This window comes from Thermobia domestica, chromosome 8, assembly GCF_964235325.1.
Source record: "Thermobia domestica chromosome 8, izTheDome1.hap1.1, whole genome shotgun sequence".
NCBI lineage: Eukaryota > Metazoa > Arthropoda > Insecta > Zygentoma > Lepismatidae > Thermobia > Thermobia domestica.
Genome location: NC_137461.1, coordinates 79265497 through 79290513, shown reverse-complemented (window position 1 = coordinate 79290513; position 25017 = coordinate 79265497). Strand labels below are relative to the sequence as shown.

The following is a 25017-nucleotide window of genomic DNA, read 5'->3' as shown; positions in this document are numbered from 1 at the left end:
ACATCCTGAATATAATTCAATTGTTAAGTTTCTTCAGAACCCAAATGATCCATATTGTAAAGTAAGAAACAAAAGCCTTGGGAAATTTTATAAATTGGATATTGGTGCACCTTTAAACAAAAATCTTTATTTTCCTGATTGGAGAATTTTGTATCCCACCTTCATTAGTACCAATAGTTATAGAGTATATGCATTGTAAACGAACAGGGGCGCCCAAAGAACATTTTCTAGGAAGGGGCTCATCTCCATGGTTGCTATATTACGTCTTCCATTTCTGGTATTTAATATACGTGGTTTGCTATATTACCTATACATTTTCGTGAGCCAGACGGGGGTCTGGGCTCCACACTGCCCTCCCCTTCGAGCGCCCATGTAAACGAGGGCATTTTGAGATTGAAAAGACATTTGAATTTGTAAATAAATTTGCTATTTAAAATCCATGAGAAGGGATATGAGTAATTTTATTAATGACTGCATAGTACTGTATGTATAGAGGCGTGTTCTTTTTTCTATTAATGTTTCTAGTATTATGCTTAACGCTAGTGAAGGAGGAATAACACTATTCGTGTCTTTGGAGTTTCATTTTTTTTGTATTTTTTTTTAGGAGTTTGCATAGTATGCAAGTTGGGTCTAATTTAATTACTGTTTCTATGGTGTACTGAAATGGAAATCGTCAAATCTATTCTTCTGAAGTTACTTTAGTGAACTATTCTAAAAGTTGAGTTGTCAAATATCTTTAGGTTACAATTATAGATTTTCGGACTGTTGGATTTATTAGTTGTTGAGACATCATAGCTAAAAATGTTTATTAACATTATTTACATTATGCTCTTTTTGTGTTCTTGAAGAATAATATTGATGTTCAATATATCCGTTTAAAGTGTTTTTTATTCATTGGGCCATTTTCAAGACAAATGTACTTATTGTCTAGAGTTTTTAATTTTGTTCTGCTATATGAATGTGTTTTTTTCTTAAATGGATGTGTTTTTCTATATAATTATAATGCTAATCCTGTCATGCCCATTCAATATCAATTTTTATCAATATTTACAGAGACACAATGCAGTGATATAGTAATGGATATACTGTTTGCTGGTTTGGACACTGGTAGCAATACCCTAAGCTTCATAATTTTGTATCTCGTGTTACATCCTGAGGTTCAAGCTAAGATGCAGAAAGAAATAGAGGAAATCATAGGAAGTGATGATATACCATCTATCGCTAATCACATGAGAAGGTGATAAATTTAATTCTTCTGTTTACTTTGTGAGATATCACTAAGTAAATTTATACTTATTTATTTCACTAGCGTATATTGTACGGTAGTATATAGTTAATTAAGATACAACGTCATTGATACTAAAGCAATCAGTAAAGGAAGTATTTGAGACTTTATTCGATAAGAAGGAAACATATCTAGGTAAATGCTAACTAGAATAGCTAAGTAAATGCTAAAATTATTTTTTGGCAGTTTCACAATGTTATAGAAGGCAAAATGACTTTTCTAATATTCAACAAAATATCTAGGATGTTATTTGATTACTAGATGTATCAAGGAAAAACCGCACTTTAGAAAACCTATATACTCCCAATTTAAACAGGAGGTTTCCAATGAACAAGGGTTTAACAATGACCTCAATAGTATGTCCATATAGATCTTGGTTAACTGATCAGTCAGATACAAGTTATTTGTAGAAGAAAACAACCATATTTAGTAAACAAGGAATGATTGCTTAATAACATAATTGATTTATTATTTATTTAGGTAATTAAAGTGATTTTTTGAAGTAATAAATTTATTCAAGGTTGATAATGTAAAAAGTAAGGAACAACTAAGATATTTACCTTCCTCTGATATTTGTGGCTGTTAATTGAACTTTAATATTACAAAATCGAATCCTAATTAAATGGATTGGAAGTTGCCAGCATGTATAAAATAGACTTAATATCCTGCCGGCATTTTTGGTCCAAATTACGAAGATGAAGTTTTAGTTTTGGTTTACAAGCTTTTATAAAATGACTCAAATATATTTCTACTTAGTATTCTAGTTTATGTAAACTTTAAAGTTATTCGAGTAATTTACTTTGTTGCATGTCCTATACAAATAGAAGCTATTGGCATTGTATTGTTCACATAGCGTGAAACAAATGAATCATTGTTCGTTGACAGAAATGAATCGATCCATCTCGTTAATCAAGTATCGACAGAAACAAACTGGAAAGCTACATCCGGTAAATTAATACTCGCTGATAGAAGATAAAATAGTGTAAAAAATCTAAACGTATGTGCAGAATGTTGTTCCTTATCTTAACCAAAGGTTACTAAAGACAAGTAGTGTTGCTCATTTTGGTGCTAACAGCAACTTATGTCATATTTCAAAACGTTCTTCAACTATTATCAATTCAGCATTAATATAAAACAAATTATGAGTGAAAGCATTTTCGCATATTCCTAAACTGCATAGATCCTAATTAAGGTGAACTATGCCACCAATACCTTTATACTGTCTATAATACGCACGTACTATCTAACGCTCCGTCGCCCGGTCGGCACAACAAACTCAACCTCTGAACTTAGAAGGATCTAAAATTTCCCGAAAACTAATAAAAATCAATTGAACGAAGCCATACAACTCACAAAAAAGAAAATGAAATGAAATCTTTAGTTTTACGTCCCACGATTATGCCGGTTAGGCTAAAGGAGACGGTAATGAGGAGAAATGAATGAAATGGTGGAATGAAGAAAGTGGGAAGAAACGGGAGAACTCCGAGAAAACCCACGAGCACGGTGTTTGTCCACCACAAAGTCCACACGGCGCGAGCTGGGATAGAACCAGGAACCCCAAGCATCGGAGGTAAACGCTCTACCACTGAGCCCCCGCGCCCTCGACAACAACTCACAAGTGGGATGCGATGCAACAATTTAAACGAGATTCCATTTCGCAATAATCAGTTCATTTATGCCCTCAAATACAATTTTCGTCTATAAAAACGGGACATTCATACTAGTGAGACTCAAGTACATATACGAAAACCTAAAAGTATGAATATCAGCGGCGTAGCATAAGGGAACGCCTGTATGCCCGGCATCCCCTGTTAATAAGAAAAAGTACGTATTTCATTAAATTTGTAAATTGTTTGCTTATAATTACCACAATTATTTCCACTGCAATAATCTGAATGCGCTCTCTCGCTTTACTTTGGCAAGCGGAACCTACGCATGCGCATCACTCAGATACACATTTTCTGTCTTTCCTCTTGTTGTATGCTATGTTCCTTGGGCATCCAGGCCTACTGCAAGCATCGGGGTTTTCGTCTGCTTTCTGTCGAATGCGCATGCCCAACTACTTTTTCCTACTCCCCGTCGCCCCTTCCAACTCAACATTTGCTTTAGATATAAGCTGGCGTATGCTCAAGTACTGCCAACTCTATATATTTTGAACTAAACTATGGTTTCTGTATAGAACGTACGAGCGCTGTCAAGGAAATAGACCAAAACATAAATAGTTAGTTCAACGCAATTATGAACATGTCGCTTATGTAAGTGATAGTATAAAAATAATTATGCTTTAATCGTAATTAAATGCATCGTAATTGTAATCGTAATTAAAGGCAAACTAATAGTCTACATCTTAAATACATACCATGTCCCAGGGTGTAGCCAGATACTCTTTGAGAGGACTCACATACACAAGCATAACTATAATGCATTCTGTAGAATCACGGTCACCGATCTGGTAGGCCACCCTCCGCCCTTCAAAAAGTTTACTTGGGCTCTCCCGTATCTGGATATCTGACAATGAAGTAGATACACAGAAATAGGCCCCCAGAGTTGCTTTAAGTGCTTTCTATTTGTATCTTCAAATGATATACACACTCAGGCCCATATTCACGAACGGGCACCTGAGGTCGGGACCCAAGATGACAAATTTCTAGGGGTGACATTAAAAAAAAAAAAAAAAAGATTGAAGTATGGTATGCGGAGAAAGAAGCTGCCCACAAGAGAGATATAAAGGGAATTATACTGAAAGCAATATTCATACAAAAGTTGAGCCAGTTTTTCTCGTCACAATGCTAGTGGCAGAAAAGGAGCTGAGACAATTGCTTATTGACGTCTAACGTAATCTACGCATTTGCTTCTGTATGCCCCACCAGGCGTGCAATTAGGGGAGCCTGGCCCCCTAATTATTAAGAGTAGTTATTGATAAAAGAGATCCAGAATTGTGATGATTGGACCCTCTAGCATATTTGTGCCTCTCCCCTAAACTTTAATCGCTGGTTGCGGGGATTAATGAGGAGACTCAGCCTGTTAATCTTCTATTTGTGTTGTGTAATCGTATGGGATGGTTGCAAATTATGCCGTGCTAAATATAAAGCTTCTGCAAGTTGTTTAATGAACATGGCTTTAAAATCCTTTCTTGTGATAAATTATTGGCTCACCTCTCCCTGGCTATACCCTTGCGTTCTGTACTAGATTTATGCTTTTGATTAGCAACATTGATTGTTGGTGGTCAAGAAAAATTGGCGGTATAAAGTTTCTTTTGCATTGTAATTTGAAATGAATATTTGTTTTATTGTTTTACTGTAGTATGAAGAAAATTGCATTTTAACTAAGAGACATAGCTGTGGAAAGTGTTCGGCTGCTACAAGGTAAAGTACCTTACTAACTTTTAGCAAATGATGACTACGATAACAGTACCAGACACAAATTTAATTGATTTTTTGTTAACAACTACCATATCTCGGTTGACTAACGAGCAGCGCTGCTCTCTGAATGGGATACGACCTACCCCAAAACTTTCCATACAAACGACAACTAGCAATCAGTCGCGAATATTTCAGTCTTCGTGGTATGATGATAGGTTTTCTTGGCTTTCTGGGTGTTCTGTAGGGGATAAAATGTTATGTTTCGTCTGCATTATGTTTGGGGCAAAGGAGTCGGAGTGGTGTTCAAACGGTATTTCTGATTTGGGTAATTTCATGAAGAAAGCTATAACACATAAGTCATCGAAACAACATTTGCAGCATAGTGAATCTTTTCACTTGTTAAGGAGAATACACATTGAACATGTATTGCATTGTATTGTATTATATCAGACAAATGACTAACTTTGGCATCCCCATTTCGGAATACCACGCTACGCTACTGATGAATATATTAAAAGTATCGATTTGAATGACAAGCGACGACGTGCAATTTCAATAAACAATCTATTATAAAATAAATTTGATTCGATAAGTATTGTACAAAAGTCAAAACAATGATTTCCAACAAAATATAGAACTCATAATATAACATAGAATTCATAATATAGAATACAGAACAAATCATCACATATTCATCTTCATAATATCTTCATAATATATAACTGATAATATAGAACTTATAATTTTGTTCGCATTTCACAAATAATTCTATCAGTAATACTAATGAATGTTCTTTTAGAGAAATTATTTATCCCTTGTTAGGCTACATTCATTTATGAGATATGAACAAAATAGCCTGTCATTTAAAAAAAAATCCGAAAATATTTCATGTACAAGAGTAAAATACTTCAGATCTATGTCATATTGTCATTCTATTATTAAAGCATTTATTTATTACTATGAACACAGTCGGTTGACTCATGTTTGCCAAAATTGTACAGAAAGAACTCTTCCATGAGCAAACTACCCCTTCTGGATTTTTTTACAGAGAAATAATTTATACCCCAGTATAGGGTTGTCAATGAAATATTAATGTGTAGAATATGAACAAAATGATTAGAGTAGATTTTCAGAAGATAGCATTTTTTTATTTTTCGCTTCAGCAAACTATCCTTATTTTTGGGAATAGGAAGAAAATTCCTAAACTTCCCCTGGGGAATCACATAAAAAAACTTAAGTTTAAAATTTTATCTCCTATTGTTGTTCAAAAGTAAAGAAAGTGACCCGATATTGAGTTAACCTTTACTACCCAGAACATCTCATAAGTACTGACACAGAAAAAGTAAAAATAAACTTACGGTTCTATTGAAAATAAGGACTTAGTTTTACTGAAGAAACCGAGAGATATGGGAGGTTAGTTAGAATAAGCAATCTTTAAGTCAATATTGGAACACAGTTGGAAACTTTAATACTAAATTTAATAGAAAGCATTGAAATTACTACAAAATCAGGTTGTCAATACACGTTTAGGAGAGAAATAGTTATTAACCGAGTAGTATAGTGGTTAGTATCCCTACTTGTTACGTGGCAGATTATAGTACGATTTCCCGACTTGGAGCCTAGGAAGTACCTACCCTAATTCAAAGTCTTAGCTTGCAATGCAACTATTGGTTCCTTTTCCTTCTGACTTGCAGTGGAGCCTTGTGACAGGCTTTACCTCTCTTTCTGCTTGCGGCGGACAGCGGGAGAATCCTAATCAAAAGTCGGTCTGGCTTTCAGTGGAGCCTTATCGAGAACCTATTCCTTTTCTGTTTGTAGTGGAGCAGAGAGTAGCCTACACCTCCTCACATAGTTCGCTAGTCAGAAATCTTTTCCGAGACCATCTGATCGAAGGGAAACTCATTACAGCCTTACATTAGAGGATTTATATCATTGTAATATTTCTGTAAAAATATTGTTTATGGTGGATTTGTATAATAAACCGGTTGTGGAAAAAGATTCCAGACGTATAAAGTTTACTCTATCAAGCTGTACCTAGACTTATACATTTAGAACATGTATTATAATGTGTGAGTAGGCAAACTTGTTTAGAAATGTATTTCAAGGAACTGTAATCTCTTCGAAAATCCAGTGATGGACAATTGCGTCTCCTATTTACTCCACTCTTCTAGCGGCTATGTTTGGTACTCATTTTTGTCATGCAAATTTAGTATTAATAACGGTTTAAGGACAAAGTCACATTCAAGAGATTAACACAAAACACTTATTTTCTTTATCAACTACTTACGAATAGGTTTATTTCATTAGCTTTACATAAACAAATAAATTATTAACAGTTCCGGATGGGCGTTCAAACACCGGGTTTGACATATTTAAAAAATTCGTAGAAAATAAAGTTTTCAACACAATGTGATTTATTATACCATTCTATAATCTAAAGAACTTCCTCTTTACACAGACATATAACATGCAACACTTGATGTTTACTTTCCTGGAACAAGACCTTCACTGCGAGCTATGCTCTCAGTCCATCCAGAATGTGTTAAAATCCAATTTTCTCTAAGGAAGTCTATTGTAATTGACACATTATTTGATTTGATTAGAAAAGCTAGTTATAACTTATTAGAAAAGAAAAAAACACCGTTCCTTAATAAATTATTTCCAATAAGAACAAAAATAGGATATTACGTGTGCATCATATCTTACGTATTATGTGTACATCATATTTAGAGGTCCAATGAATAAAAAGGAATAACAGAAAAACTATTCAGTGTTCCATGGAATATGATACCGATGTATTTATGAGTATCTCACCATTAAATATGTATTATGTAAAATACTAGAAAACATGTTATTTAAATGTCGAAAAACACGTATTTCATGTGTATAATATTTGTTTGTATCAATTTTAGAATGCCATACACAACCGCTGTCATACTTGAAGTACAAAGAATAATGCCTATTTTACCACTACTTCCAAGGATGGCACTGGAAGATTTTGATCTTTTTAATTATAAAATACCTAAGGTAAGTTTTTGAAATCATCTAATGAAAGTAAATACGTGTATATATTAGAAGAGCATTATGGATCAATATTCATATTGTAAGTGATATTGCAATATCGACATAAGAAAATGCTGGATTTCCAAAATTCGATAAAAAGTCTAAATATTACTGACTTACTACTAATTACATTATTGTATTCAAACACTAAAAATATGGATAAAAAGTATTTGAAAAGTATACATAAAACACTTTTCTTAGATTTAATGATGGAAATAACCATTAAATTTTTAAATTTACCTCTACGTTTTTTTCAGTAGTACTCATGCATTATAAATTTTGCAAAATAATCATTTATTTTGACTTGATTTGAGTATCTTTTTCATCAGCAAGGATACATGAGGCCTGGGCTTACAACTTAACTTAAGGTTAACTACATGAGCTCCAGCTGGGAATTTAACCCGGGTCTTCAACGTCAAAGGAGCGTACGCTAACTGCTTAGTCTCGTCGGAGTTTACGATATTAGCTCTAAGTTCGTTATCTCAGAATTTCTGGAACTAATTAAAACATAGTTTACTCACTAAATGTTTCAATAATATCACAAAATAGAATATATTTAAACTGTATATTTTCCGAAAATTCTCTGCATTTATCTTTTTATTTTTCACAAAATTCCTTCTTTATAATTGAGAATACACCCACTATTAATGGCTTCTTAACGTATTCTCTTCGAACTGGTAGAAAAACGTGTTTGGACACATAACTTAACAAGTTAAATGTTCAAGTCTGGCCATAAAGAAAAATGAGATTATATCATACGGACTGTTGTCCATATAAACATATACATATTTATAAATGTTATCGTTATATAAATTTGCTTACGAAAAATGAGAAATTTTATAGAAATTATATAGATGATTGTTTTATAGAAATTAACAAAGGATCATGGACTGTAATAAGATTGATAATACTATTGATATAACGTACGCTTACTTTGCGAATGGCCTTCATACAAAAAATATAATTAGCTATATAATGCTCACATTTCATTTATATATTACAATTATACTTTATTTTATAATATTATTCGTATTCATATATTCATTATATATTTAATCATATATTCATACACATGAAGGCGCATTCGAAATAGCGTTAAACATTGCGAACATTAATCAGTCCATTAATGTATTTCCTATGTTAATCAATATATATGTATAATAGCTATTCGTAGCATCCAATTTATGTTAACATATATTTTTGTTCGAGCGCATATTAGGCATATAATTTAATAAGGGTTTAAACTCACGTACTTTTTTCGTGAACAACAAACAATTGGGTATTTGTTAAACACAAAAATGAAAAGTTCAATTAACAAGAAATTGGTATAACATACAATGATAACTATGAATTGAAACATATTATCATACGTTTACATAAATATTTCAAGTATTGTTTCATTTTATAACTTAAGATATTTTTATAAAAATAATTATTCACTTGTAATGAACTAAGAACTTCATTTTGTTAGCAATGGATTTAATATTCAGTAAAATCATATAGCGTTTAATAATAACTACGAATTAGAATACACTTATGCGAATCAACATAATTTAAAAGTTTGAAAACAGTCTCGTTTTCAGAAAAGTCAGTCAAAGGGCTTAAAGTAAATTTTCTAAGAATATATACAGTTATTTTTGGTAACTGAAAAATAGTAACGCGGGTTTACTTTGCTCCACGGCAGCCACATCTACTATCATATATTATTGTTAAACTGTTCGATGAGTTTATATTGGGTAGTCATTTCTTCAGTACGTTCTTGTGAAGTATTTCTCTCATTATTTACATCACGTATTTCTACATGCACTGTTTCGGAAATTTTTATTACCTGTAAAAATATTACGAAAATTTGCATTATTAGGTTAATTAGGCCTATTATACGCATTACTTTGATTTGTAGTTTGATTGTTCCTGTTACCATTCCGCATAAATCTAATATTACTTCTTCTAAATCTGTATTGCTTTTTATGTTAGCATTGTGAACAGCCACCTGATTAGCTCAAGTTTTATTACTGTTACTCTGTATCATTATTTCATTTTCGTAACTCTGTAATATTACAAGTAAATGATCAGAATTAACACATGGAGATGAAATTAAGATACAACAGTATGTTGTATATTTTACTTGTAACAATTATAATTTACTTGTAATTTTGGGGCATAATGTATTTTAAATATATACTAGGCAGATTCTGCTAATAGAAGAAAAGAAATACAAATAATATATTTATAATGTTAATATATAAACAATATTCAAATGTTTTTATGTGATCTAATCTTAATGTCGTTGTCATGACAACAGAAATTAAATAGAATTATTCAGTTAGTTAAGTAGACATCTTAGAAATTTGTGTAGAAGTAAACCGTATGCTTCTCCTTTACATTTATTAAACAAAGTGTGCAAAATAGTAATTTAGTGTGTTTAATGGCTCAATATTAATGTTTAAGAACCAGACATATCGTTATAAACTGGTGCCGAAACTCCGAGAGAGAAAAAAAGTTATGTCGTTTAGAAGGTTAGTAAAGCGACTAACATTGAGCCTAACATTAACTGTACTATTTTGAGAAGTGGCAAAGTAATAAATATGAATGTTATGAGTGCCACGGATAAAGAAGTGACTGATAATCAAACTATCCATACTGAAATGAATTCTTCAGAGAACATGATAGACGTCTTGAGGGAAATATCCCAACAAATTAACGACCAAGCTCGACGAAGTGATGAAATATCCCAACAAATTAGGGATCAAGCTCAACGAACTGATGAACAGTTTGAAAAGCTTGACCAAAAAATGAATCAACAAATTAGGGAGCAAGCTCAACATATTGATGAAAAGCTAGAGCAATTATAGCAACGTAATGATGGCAAATGGGACCAAGTACAACAACAATTAAATCAGATGAATCAGCAAATTGCAGCCAAATTTGAACGCTATGATGAAGAAATGGAAAATATAGTACAGAGATTCACCGAGGTTCAAGACTCTGTAGAAATTATAGAGACAGCGGTAAATGAACACGCCAACCAAATTAAGCAGTTGCATGATGAAGTGAACTCTATTAAAGAAAAGTGTATTCTCGAAAGCACAGTGCGAAATGGTGGGCACACGAATGCTGTACATCCTACATCTATCGGTTGGGAATCTAAACGTAATCTCAGAGCCACTTTTGAAGGGAATGAATCTTCGAGTTGTAATGAAGATAGTACCGAAGGAGAAAGAAGAATGAGGCAACCATCCCATCAGAAACGTAACCACTGCAGGTGTTTGAAGGCTAATACAGGTAAACCATTAGTGAAGTAAAATCACTTACTAAATTTAGTGGTGTACCGGAAGACATACCTGCGAGGGGATTCCCTGAAAAATTTGAGGATGAGCGCGAATTAATGGACGTAGACGAGTCTTAATTTTTAAAATTATTACCACACATATTATTGCCATTTTGTTTAACCTGGTTTAAGGCTATTAGGAGTAGTCTTCGTACCTATTCTGCTTTACTATCTAATTATGAAAATGATTTTATGCTAGCGAATAGGGATGTCTTATTGAGAACGAAACCATTCAATCCCAAGATACATAAAAGCGTTACCGAATTTGTGGTTTCTACATATGAGTTAAGATAATTAAATCCGAATCATCCTGAATCCCGAATCATTGCTTCCATTCGAATCATATTACCTTTCAGGTTACAACAATTATTAATGTCTGCGCAGTTTATCAATTTTAACCATTTGATTATGCTTGTTTAAAATTATGAGAGTCAATCTGCAGTGCAAAATGGTAATAGAGGGCAGGATAGAGGTCAGGGTAATTCTGGCCGTAATCATATACAATATGCTCCGGTTCGCAACTTAAATATACAATGTGAAAATACTTTAATAGTATTGTTATAATAGTAGAATAAATGGCCACAATGTTACCGGTAATCAGACGCAACCTAATCGCAGAAATGGAAACAAGAATTTTAGAAATAGTAATTGGAATTTCAATAGGAACAATAATCATCGCCTGTTTACACGAAATCGATTTACAGATGGTAGTAATTACACTAACAGAAATCCGAGTGCTGCAACAGTGCATAATCGCCAAGAAAGTATTCAAGATTGTGGAATACAATGTAATTTAACTGAAGCTATGAGTCAACGTAATTTAAACTAGATTGTGCTTATGTGGAAGGGGTTGAATCCATGTCAGCGTTAAATACTTCTAATCAATTTTCTGATTATGAAACTAATTTAAAAATTTTAGATACAAATATCGTTATAAATAACAATTTGAAAAGTTAGATAAAAAAATATTTAATGTGTTTTCCTATGATTGCAAAACGCAATATTAATCTCATTATTCGTGTTTCATGTTATAGTGTATATTTGAAAACATTTTTGTAATGCGAGAATACTTATTGAAGTTAATACTTTATGTTTCCTATAAGAAATTCGTATTTAAGCAATTCTTGCTTGTGTGTTCTTGTTCTATTCGAATTTTATGCAATTAATATAAGTATTAAAGAATAAAAGAAGATATTTTTAATATAAACGTATGAAAGTAATGTCAGTTATGTAAAATTGATGTCAGATATTTCATGGAAGAATTATGAGTAATGAAAATCACATACATTTTCCAAAGAATTTCGACTTTAAATGTTATTATGAATTCAATCGTAATTTATACTTTCCTTCCTTTATTCATGTTATGATTACTTTTTGTTTAAAATAATGAAATTTTGTGTAGTTCAATTTCTCTGATTGCAATTTCCTAGAATACATGTATATTAACATCTTTATTTATTATGCCCAAAGCTAATGATTTAAATTTGTTAATAATTAACCTCTTTATGGCTCATAATGGACTTGAATTAAGATATTGACCGTATTCTTTTGTTTTAACGTGCCTTGTAATCGACGATTTATAGAGTTAATTATGAAGAAATATAATTAATAATAATAATATTTGTGTAAAAATAATGAAATATATGTAAATTATGATATGAAATATATATATTTTATATACAAGGGGCACTTAAAAGGTATGTAAAAGTTAACGGTCCAGAGTTCTTTTTCCTTTTATTGGATAATTGAATAAAAAGAAAAGTCCGTCAAGCGCCATAATATACAACAGTATGTTGTATATTTTACTTGTAACAATTATAATTTACTTGTAATTTTGGGGTATAATGTATTTTAAATATATACTAGGCAGATTCTGCTAATAGAAAAAAAGAAAGACAAAGGAATAATATATTTATAATGTTAATGTATAAAAATATTCAAATGTTTTTGATCTAATCTTAATGTCGTTGTCATGACAACAGAAATTAAATAGAATTATTCAGTTAGATAAGTAGACATCTTAGAAATTTGTGTAGAAGTAAACTGTACGCTTCTCCTTTACATTTATTAAACAAAGTGTGCAAAATAGTAATTTAGTGTGTTTAATGGATCAATATTAATGTTTAAGAACCAGACATATCGTTATAAAGATCTGTTGTAATATGAAAGATAATAACAACCTTATCGATGCTATTATGCGCGATTCCTGTGGAAAAGGATTTCGGATTTTTAAGTCATTATAAGCTGATATTACAAAATCAGTTAGACTTTTGTCAACCTTTGGATTGAAACGTCTATTTCTGGCCTGCAGGTCTCGATTGGCTAACATAAAATCATTTTCAAAATTGGATATCAAGGCAATTTTGAAATCTGCGTAGCCATGTAATTTGTTTCTTGTAGCTTTATACCAAGCAGAACAGGGAGGCAATAAAATATGTGGTATGATTCTAAGAAATTGCGACTTAATTATTCTAATTAAGTCACAGTCTCTCTCAAAATTTTCAAGAAAACGGTTGCTAGTATATCATCTGATCTGCCACTAAATTTGGTCATGGTTCTAATCTCGCTAAACTTAAAATGAAAGTTAGCATACCTTATTTATTATATTTCATGTGAGTTCAGATATCCTTCTACATATTGAGATGAGGATCCCATTTTCTATAAATCTTCTGTCTTCTTCCTCATTTTCCGAATTCATCAGTTGCATGTTATAAACAGGGAGATGATGATCCTCTTCATGTAGCTGACTCTGACAGATGCTTGAGGTGTCCAATCTGCTATATTGATCACTGGGATGTTTCTACCCTCAGACCTTGCATAACCTCAAATCTTTGAATTATCAATTCTATTTTAGTATCAGTTCGCTCTAATTTCGTATTTATTTGTTCTGTCACTTGTTAGGTTACTCGTTCTGTTATTTGCTGTATTATTTGTTCAATTCGGGCATCATTTTATTCTGTTACTTGCTGGATCATGTGTTCAACCCGTGCATCAGTTTGTTCTAATTTTTGGGTCATAGATTGCCAAAAACTGTCGAAAACTGTCATTTGTTTTACACTCCTTACATATTCAGTTCATCCCAGCAAATTTATTTGTCACTCTTTTACATTTCATATGAAACATTTTCTTTTTCCTATCCTTCATGTAACGCACTTTGCAGTATCACTGCTTCTTCTATCTCATAAAAGAATACTCAGCAGGATTAGAAAGCTAAGTATGCTGGACACTCTAACCTATGACGGATCTGCACTCCCAAATTCCGCAAACTGATATTACAACTTTCCACGAAAGCGAACATGGCACTTGAACTTCTTCTTCATCACTGGATTCATTCTGAAGCAATTGACCGAGCAAATGCAAGAACGACTTAATTGTCCATTTCTTTGTCTTTCACTTTATACCATAGGAGGTGGCCATTTCATCAACCTTGTCAACATATTTGATGCACCTGTTATAGTCCAGAACAATCTTCGACTTGAGAAGTTCCCATGTTGATCACGAAACGTTCTAATAACTGGTGGCTAATGCATGTTTGTGGGCATGTAAATCTCTCCTTTATTCTTCCGAAATATGACGAACAGTTCATCTCAATGGAAGAACATAATGTCACCTTGCTTCAAATGCACTTGCTTGGGACCGAAGTTACGTGGCATTGTGTTCCGCTTAGAGTTGACTATTCCACATGCACCGATACTTCATGACTGTAGACCGTCATACAGGACAAGTGAACTGATAAAATTGTCTATATAGGTTTTATGGCCAACATGTTTCAGCTCATTTGCCAACCTCAGAATTAGGCCATGAGTAACTAATTCTCTACTTGAGTCATGTCACTTAATTTCCCAAGGTAAATTTCCATATTGTAAGCATACGCAAGAGCATCCGTGACTTGGAAAATCTTGATTTCAAATCGATTATGCTTCTTTGAAATAAACAAACAATTTCTTTGAAGAGTATAATAATCTCAGCGATCGATTCACACTCGGTAGGAAGGTATTATTTCATGAACCAGTTATTTGTCATATCAAAGAAACGCTTGAATCTCCAGATTTGGTCATACCCTGGAAAATTTGCGACAGGACTTAGAGTGATGTTTTCGAGATGTAGTTTATTGAGAATAAACAGGAACCGTAGATCCATGATAGTATTGTGGTATCATGGAGCATAATACATTCCTGTTTTTCAGTAATCAACAAAGTTGCTGCACCTGTTAAGGCCCATTTACAAATATACAGTTCTTCTACTGTGGGTCTCACTTTCGATTGGACAACGATTAGCTTCCTGAAAAATCTGATCCATGTACAGGTTGTCCGTAGCTCAACCAACCGGAGAAAGGTTATGGTGAAATGGTGGAAGAAAAGGTCACGTAACACATCTGACCGACTGAAAGAGCAGTTTTTGATTCTGGCTGAGATTTGGGATCACGGCGGCGGACGGCCTAAGAATTGGTTGAAGGTTAAGCAGGGCCGTCAGACTCTTTGTCCCTACTTTATCGATCGGACATATGTGCTTCCGCAATTTAATCTCATCATCATCAGACAAATCTTCTTCATCGTTAGCATCCTTCTCCCCTATTACTCCTGCTTCCCTATCGACACTTTCGCTGTCTGAATCACAAACCAATTTCTTCTCTCATTCCCTCGTCTTCCATATCAAATTCTTCCAGAGCCTCCAAAAATGCTATAATCACATTCGAATCAAAATAATTTCAATTACTTTCCCTGTTCCAGCTTCCAAATTACTCACAAAACAACTTCGTGCTGGAAGAAAAATAATTATTCGTAAAAATAAATTTCAAATAAGTCACAAAAGAAAGGAAAACGAATTTGCACAGCAACCACCGAGTAATTTTATATATATATATATATATATATATATATATATATATATATATATATATATATATATATATATATATATATAACTAATTGCAAACGCTTTCTTGCAACACAAATGCAGTGCAAAGATAAAAGCTATCTGACTTCTACGAACAAATACGGAATTGAATAGAGGGAGAGCTTATAACGATCATTTTGTAAACTATAGTAATGTACTTTGAGCCTTTTATCTGTAAAGCTTACATACACTTTACCTTTGATTCTTACTTGAAACAGTAGAACATTTTTGGTCGTGTGAGAAAGACGTTGAAATCTCAGGAAAAAGATATAAATGTGAGGTCATCGCCCCGCCCTTGCTTGCCAGCGAACAATAGAGACCTATTTACTTTTCTAGCAACCTTGAAAAGGAAAAAATGTTCTAATAAAGAACTAACCTCTGAGAAAGGGGTAATAAGGGACATACACACACGACATAACGTATATACTATCAAAAGGTTAAGAATGAGTATGAAATATATATACCTTGGGGTGTTTAATCTATTCTAGAAAACCGCTCCTCTCTTACTATTAACATTTATGGTCTATAATGATCAACGTAAAAAACAGAAATGATTGGTTTCTACTGTTTTACATTATGCACGTTTCACGTTCACCTCCAAACACGAACTTCATTCCTAACGTTTGACTCTCTACAAGCTGACGAAATTAGGTGGTGATCCATAAAGCAATTCTTAAGATTTTTTGTTCCTGACGGACGGATGGACACACAGACAAGGTAAATATATAAAGGAGTTCTGATAAACCAAGCTTCTTAAAAGTGACATGTATGTTACGATACATTTACACTTCATGTTAAATGATATAATTGAGCGATAGGATCGCCCACATTGTCGTGTAACCTTGACAACTTTATATTCGTTATTCCTCAGTTAATGCTCAGGTTTCTAGGATGGTGAATTTGCTGTGTTAAAGCAAGTGTCCCGTTCTGTGACGTGTTGAAAATTGCTACGACAAATAAGTACAGACAAGATTAGTGTGTAAAAATGTTTCAGTTGTGATAGGAATGTGATATAGCAGTGGACCCAAGAGCTGTGGAAATTGAGCAAGAAGTTTGAAACAACGGAAAGTAGTGTAGATGCACTGAGGTTTGGATGGATAAGAAATGTTTGTACGGAAGGAAACACGGTCTCTGATACATTATTTCATTTTTAGTCGTCATGAAAGCAAAAAGGCAATCACAATTAAGGCGTCGGAATGTGCAGAAAACGTTACATGAATTCTGAAATTAAAGTCGAGTTTTTTGTGTGAGTAAACTGACCGTTGTTCTATCCTGTATTATGCATATCAGATAAGATTTATCTCGTTTGCTTCTTCTGAGTTACTTTAGTGAACTCCTTATATTTCCTTATATTTTTGTAATACAAAACTTGCAAAATTCTTTCAGGGGATGACTATCTGGCTTAATATGCGCGGAGCAAATAAAGACAGAGAAAAATGGTCAAATCCAGATGAATTTCAACCAGAACGATTTCTGAAAGATGGACAAGTAATTGATTCTGAATCAATTTTTCCATACGGAGGAGGTAAGCAGAATATTGTTTTCAAAACTTGGGTCAAGAACACAATATTTATTCTCATTTGAAATATAAGGGATCATCCATATATTACATAATGCCATTTTTGACCAATTTTCACCCCTTGTCTTGCTTGTCACACTTCATAATGCAAGACCGAACTCCTTCTCTTTCTTTTGTCACGTAACGTTTTTCTGACTTTTTTCACCAATTGCGCTTATTTTGGAGGTTATTATGATCAAAAAGCTAATTTTAATCGCAGAACTTTCTATTACAAAATATTTGTATTCTGAATAAACTTGTAGTGTTTTTTGCCAATAAATCAAAATATTAGAAAATGGTAGTACCGTAATAATATTTTAACCCCATAAGGTTGTTTAATTAAGCAGTCCTAATTTTTCAAAATTCCATTCGTTTTCCCAAGGAGGTCGTGCACTTTCTTTTAGGTCACCGGTGATTGACAAAGAAGAAGTGCTGCCGGAAGATGCAGGATGTAAAGGACTGATATCGACCTCCTCTTCCGGGATCCAGGATGCTTACTGCATTTGAAGTTCGCTAGTGTCGACGATGCAAATAACTTCTTTATCTCGTCGACCACAGATTCGACATGGTTGGGCACTTGGAGGAGCAGGGCATCTGTTTTGTAAACAAGCCTTGGAATATCTTTCTTATACCTTGGACTTCAGTTTACCCATTTTCAAATTCTTGTCCTAAATTAGTGAGAGCAAATAATTCAATACGAGATGAATATCCGACGAATTTCGTTTTTAATATTTTATTTTGCTCTGCAAATCGTGGATTGTCCCGGTGTGGAAAATATTATTGGTCGCGGAGAAAGAGTTTCTTCTGTTTCACATGCGAAACTGTTTAGAAGAATAGAGTAGGTAATGATTCAAATGAAACATTTTGAATTATATCCTTAGGAATAGCGATACGAGTGGGAACGTGAGGGCATTTTTAAGAGGTGGTTATGATCGACAATAACTAACTAAAGAAATGCTTCGTGTGCTGTAAATGCAATGCGGCCATAGTCACAAAACGGAGTTTTATTGTATTTTAATACAAGCACAGTTCGTCACCGGTCTTCCTGATTTTTAATAGCGTCTTCGAATTCTTCTGCATGATTCATTTTATATAGGTTATATGTTCACAATTTCCCAAACAATAGAAATATTTATTTATAAAAAACAAAGAACTTAATAAAATTATTTGCTTAAGGCTGTGTCTAACGTTTTGAGCTGAGATCATCAGTCTCTATATAATAACATGGTGAACTTCTTTCCAAAGTATTACGAAAACTATTTGTCTTATGAAGTTCAAAATTTCTCCAGATGTTAACCTACCCCAGTACTACATGTTCACGTTTATATTTTTAAACTAGCTCTTATAGTTCATTAATATTACATTTTAAAAATAAATGTGACAACGCTGGAAATAATATAAAAATAAACACAAGTTCAGATGGAGAATCACCAGGGTTTCTTTTCCTGCTCGTGAAGTTGGAGATATAATCTCTCCTTATTCATTCACACCATTGTTCCTCATTGATCTTCAAAAAGTTGGTAGGGGAGGTTAAATTATGAAATGAGAAAAGATTGTTCATCTAATAATGTGAAGAGTGTATATCTTCGAAGTTATGTTAGTTGACACTCTGATCATATGGTTCAGAAGAAGAAAGAGTTGCGGAAGGCAAGACTGGCTATTGTCAGAAATGAGACAACCTTATCTGCCTACACATCTTTTTACTTTTATTTTATAACAAGCCTTGTCAGACAGGATGCTCTTTCTCTATTTTGATTTTTCGACCATTTTTAAGCCTAAGTCTTGATTTTTGCGCGGTGAAAAAGACACAACAATGGAAACGCAAAACTAAAAGCACTATTATCAATATTTTGCTTCCAAAAATAAGGAATGTAACTTTAAAAAATAAAACTTATAACTTTAAAAGAAATATCTGGGAAAATGAAAGAACAAATCATGGAATTTCAGGCATGTGCCTAACAGTAATATACACAATAAATAAATAAACATTACAATATTTCTGAGGATCTAGATCATTTGGACCCGACATTGGCATTCCAAGGATAAGCAAGGGAAATATTTTTTCACTTGATTTTGACAGAAAACCTGATTTACAGAATTGATTGAAAAGTTCGGGGGAAAACAACGGTAACTCTAATTTTAAAACAGCGTGAGTTGATTACAGGGTTACAGGAAACAATAATAACACTCATGTGAGCTGAATTGCGGAAACAATTCAAGATTTTTTTTTATATAAAAAAAGCATACTAAATATGCTGTTGTTTCAAACTTGAACTCTTTCGACCATTAAGGTCACATGAGTGTTATCATTGTTTTCACCCAAACTCTTCAATTATATATATATCCAGGGTGATTCAATAAGAACGTACCAGGCCTATATCGCAGCTAATACAGCACGTCGAGCCTTCAAACAAAAAATTTGCATTACCAAATTGTATGTGTAGAATGCAATAAAAATAGTAGCGAGACCAGTGGCTTCTCGTGAAGACCTCCAACTTCAAAATTTGAAATGGAAAGTGGTATAACTGTTGGAATCGTTCGAAAGGACATTAAATGTCATGCAACTTTTAGAGGACAAACTTTGTCATATCCTTTCCCAGTTAGCCCATAAAATATTCCTATACACTTGGAAAATAATAATATTTATAATAAATAAATGACAAGGCAGAACATAACAAGTGATTTTATTATTTTTGAAAGAGGAAAGGAAAGATATTTAAGCAGTTAGTTCCCGGCTTATTAATATAACACTTGCGTCGAAGAGAGATCTTCACAGTTCGCTCAACATATAATTTAATTAGATAAAAGTGCAGAATAAGAATGGAATGCCACTTTTTTTTTTTTTTTTTTTTTTTTTTGTGAAAATTTACGTGTAAAATCTGTTAATTCAGAAACGAAGAATTTATTTATTAAGGCGAATAACGTGTAACTCATGTAACTGAGATACAGCGCTAAAAAGTTTGCCCCATCACCATGATATTGTTCTATGTGAACAATGCAATGAACATAAGTATTTAGTAATATTATGAAGGTTAATTTACATTTATGCACTAATAATTATAACAAATATATTTTGATCAGTGGCATATTTAGGGGGGCTATCGAACTCGAAGCCCCCGAAATAATTTCATTATTATTTTTCGCATTATACTCACAACACAAATGCATCTTACTGATTCTCAAGCCCCTACGAAATAAGATCCTAAATTTGCCACCGGTTTTGATAATATTTGAATTATGATTGGAAGTTCAAACCTGAATTATCACAGAAATAAGAACACGTAACATCTTAATAACTATAGTCGCATTGTCGAACAAAGTTTCAAATGGTTGACCTCTTGAATGAAAATGTCATAGATACTTGTTAATTTGCATTTGAAACTAACATCTCTACAAGTGCATTGGCAGTTTATACTGGAAAATATTTCACTGTGGCTCAAGAAAACAAAAATTGGATATTGTGTCTTTTTACCTTTTTAAATTCGAGACGAGGCAAGAAACACAATAATTATCGTCTCGTTTTCGAGACAAGAAATTTCTCGAGTCTCTTGGAGAACACTAATTCACCCAAGCCTTGGATCTCAAACACTGTTTTAGTGTTAGTATACATGATTCATATGTAAAAGTCTTCAAATTGATAAAATGATGGTATGAAAGCAATGAAGAGCATTTATCTACGTTTAAAGTATACAAGTCATTAGAAAATTTACTCCAATGATAAATATGGTTTAAATGTTGTTATATCACACTACTCGTAGACCAATTGTGACGAAGAACGGTTGTGATAATTTCCAGTTGAAATTAAGGAAAACAATTAGGGCATATATATATATATATATATATATATATATATATATATATATATATATATATATATATATATATATATATATATATATAAATTAACAAAACGGAAGAATAAAATTTCGAGACAAGAGCGAAAAAACCCTTTGAGGATCGAGACAAGACAACACCTATTAAATTTAGTAGACGAGACGAGAAAACCTTATTTCTCGTCTCGTTTCATAGAAAACACTATTTGAACGAAATATACATATCACTCTTTCTTGTAGCGACTACCTGGCAAATGTTGGTACATTTCTTTGCATGAATAATCTATGTTATGGCATATCAATCTGCAAACATATAATCAATTTTTACGCTATTATTGGGGAATAGAGCACTGTAGAATGCATTAGGTTATTATTTAGAAATGAAATGAAATCTTTGAGTTTTGCGTCCCACAGTTATGTCGGCTAGGCTAAAGGACGCGGTAATGATCAGAATGAATGAAATGGTGGAATGAAGAAAGTTTGAGCAAACAGAAAATCCCCGAGAAAATCCATACACATGGTGTTTGTCCACCACAAAGCCCACTTGGTGCGAGCTTGGATCGAACCGACTCCCCACACACCAAAGGTGAAACTGTCAGAGATATCGACTAATTTTCGGGAATTCATACAGCGTCTCAAGAATAGGTTATATTTCTTCCGTTAACCTTGCATTCAAACCAGAAGTGGAAGAAATCAACAGTTTTCGGTTTTAACATTGATCGGCATAAAACTAAATTGGTAGTAGATAATGACAGTTTTCGAAAATCGATTGACCATCTGAAGAAAAATACCATCTTCACCTGTATCTCTCTACTGAAACAGGAAATGGTAAAACAATTTCACTCTTCCGGTTTCAAGCTCCATAGAGCCCCTCCGGGCTATGTGGATAGTGTATGCGTCTTGACGGGAGATCGAGTTGAATTCCCGGCGAGTTGAAGCGAGTTTGCTATTCAGTTCACTATATAGTTCAAAACTATTTTTATAAGGTGAACACTTCCCTCACTTGAAAGCAACACAGAGAGCTTTTCTGAAGCTTTCGTAAGTCGTTAGTTCCAACATAGGTAACGATTCGCCGAGATGTTTACGAGGAATCAATGAAATCTTTATGATCTATGAAGAGAGAGAAAACTGACTTTGCTCTTATCTGCTGTCAATCTGCATTCCATTGGTATTTTCGTCTGCGGGGACAACCCAAAGTTCACGCACGTGACCTAGCGGGGAGCAGAGAATGAAAGAAACCATCTGCTTAGCCTCCTATCTGCTGTTTTGCGTTGTTGCAACATAAAGACCATAAATTAAACAGCTTTTAAATGGAAGAAAATTAATTTTTAATTAGCGCGCTTTAATATTACCTTAGCAAGAAAACGTAAAAGTGAACATGCAATATTAATACTAACAAACATTTGGACGAATTTTGAAATGTATAAAATAAATAGTTTTCATAATATTTTGGAAAGAAATATGCCATGTTATTATATAGGGAAATCCCATCGCATTCCGAGTGTTGGACACAGCCTTAAAATGTTGCATATGAACCTGAGAATAAAAATAAAGAGTACAGAAAAACAAACATGCGTTACGTAACGAAAACGTAACCCCCCTCCTTCTCCTTGTCACCCTTCGTAACGAAAGGCCGAACCCCTTCCCCTGCCTTGCCGTGTTACGTAATATGTGCACGACTCGTAAGTTCAAGCAGTGGTTCCCAATGGGTGTGTCGAGGAATATTAGAATTTAATCATCATGAAGCATTTAATAATAACTAGTTAGAATTGATTTTGAGGCAGAATATACAATCAATGCCTACAACGGTAGCAACAGTGCTCAATATGACGTACAGCCACAACCAAATATGTCGCTATTTCATGGGAACTCAGTAAAGTATGTTGTCATTCAAAAAAGGTTTGAAACCACCGGCTTAAATTATTGCAGAAAATAATCACATGCACGCCAGTTGTGACTATAGGCCATGTTGCACTATTACACGACGTTCAAAATTTTTACAAGTATTTTAATAACAAAGCAATTTTACTAAAGACAGGATCAGTAAGTAAATATATTTTCATCTTTGATTAAAAAAAGATATGCTTCAAAGGAAGAAAAACTCCTTTGCAAAATGAGCAATTTCTATAGATATGTGAAGATGTGTATAACGTCAGATTTCTATGACCTAGACATTAGAATGAAGGTTTTTTCCAATTTCATCTCATTTAATGTTTACGTCTTTGAGTATTGCAGAATAATTACAAGAAGATGAACTATTTCAGGTTTACTGATGATGTGCGGCATTGCTATTGCAAAAGTAGTTTGGTGTAAATATCCAAAATTACGTATTATGTAAGAAAATCGAATCTTTTGTCTTCAAAGTTGAAGCTTGGAACATTAGGGCTTATTTCATACACGATATATTAGCACCATGTATCCGACATTGTTAGGATTTTAGTGATTGTCTATCTCTTGCGTTGTTTAGCTTAAAGAAAATTTCTATGGTAAACAATGTACAAACTCCTGATAAAAATTAATTATAGCTATTACAATAGTTCATATGTTCTTCTTGCAGGTCGTAGAAGATGCTTGGGTGAAAATGTAGGAAGAATGACGCTGTTTCTATTCACAACGATGATGTTAAAGAAATTTACCTTTAGTATCCCACCGAATGAACCTCCACCATCAACCAAAACAATTGACGCATTTGCAATGAGACCAAATCCATTTCGTGTAATCATACAAGAAAATTGTAAAAGCTAAAACGATAAGAAATAATAATTATTAGTAGCTATGTTTCAGAAATGGACCGCTTGGATGCCAAATGGTGTTAACTTTAAAATGGAAACTTTTCAGAAGAGAAATTTTGAAGTTCAGCATCGCACGAAAAATTCAAATTTATTTCGTAGTTGCAACCAAAAACATAACTATGAAATATATTTTCTAACGTTAATAGTGAACAATGTTCTCCTCCGCGTTAATTACTATAGGCAAAGCATATGTGCAACATAAGAGGACCAAATATGGTTAAATATATTCATTAGGTCACTCAAAATCTTAAAAACAAACTAACGGCAATTCAAATTTGAGACTCGCTTTTGGGCATCGTGGTAGAGTGGAGTAATCCCAAACTGAGATTCATTATTGCACAAAGTGTATTTAATTCGTGATCATTCATTTTGCAGACATCAATATATAGAACTTTCAACTTTGACCACTACAAGATTTTAACTGACTTCTTTCTTGTTTCCGTCCATATTTAAGATGTAATCCTGGAGCGGATGACGCCTATTTATAACGAAAGGTTCATAGTTCATATTTATATAAACAAGGTTACGGATTTATCAAAATTCGTATAAACACTGTATCATGATATCACCTTTTTATTACAGTACGTAACAAATTAAACTTGTACACAACTTAAAAATTATACATGTAGTTTTCTCGAGGTGGATTCTTTGTTATGTATTATTTATTTTTCGTTATTATGACAACTAAACTCACACCGTTAACTCACTGTTATAACATAATATCATCGCATAACAACAGAAAAGAAATTACTTCTATTTCTCTTTTCATATTCTTCTTCTTCCTTTCTAGAACAGCTTGTGCATATTTTAAAAGTACATTTTCCCATAAATAGAAAGAAAGATATAATAAAGATGTTAAAATAGAAGTATCGTTGTATGTGGCGCCTGGACAATAGGACC

The 25017-nt window shown here is 33.2% G+C and overlaps 1 protein-coding gene across 1 annotated transcript; it reads left to right on the top strand.

Moving 5' to 3' along the window:
- The first annotated feature begins 1082 nt into the window (after positions 1-1082).
- Positions 1083-24516, top strand: LOC145691771 (cytochrome P450 2D15-like). The gene is made up of 4 exons (XM_081767081.1): positions 1083-1237; positions 7560-7674; positions 17321-17459; positions 23883-24516. The coding sequence occupies exons 1-4, from the start codon at positions 1170-1172 to the stop codon at positions 24068-24070; spliced, it is 510 nt and encodes a 169-aa protein (XP_081623207.1). The 5' UTR covers positions 1083-1169; the 3' UTR covers positions 24071-24516.
- The last annotated feature ends 501 nt before the right edge of the window (positions 24517-25017 follow it).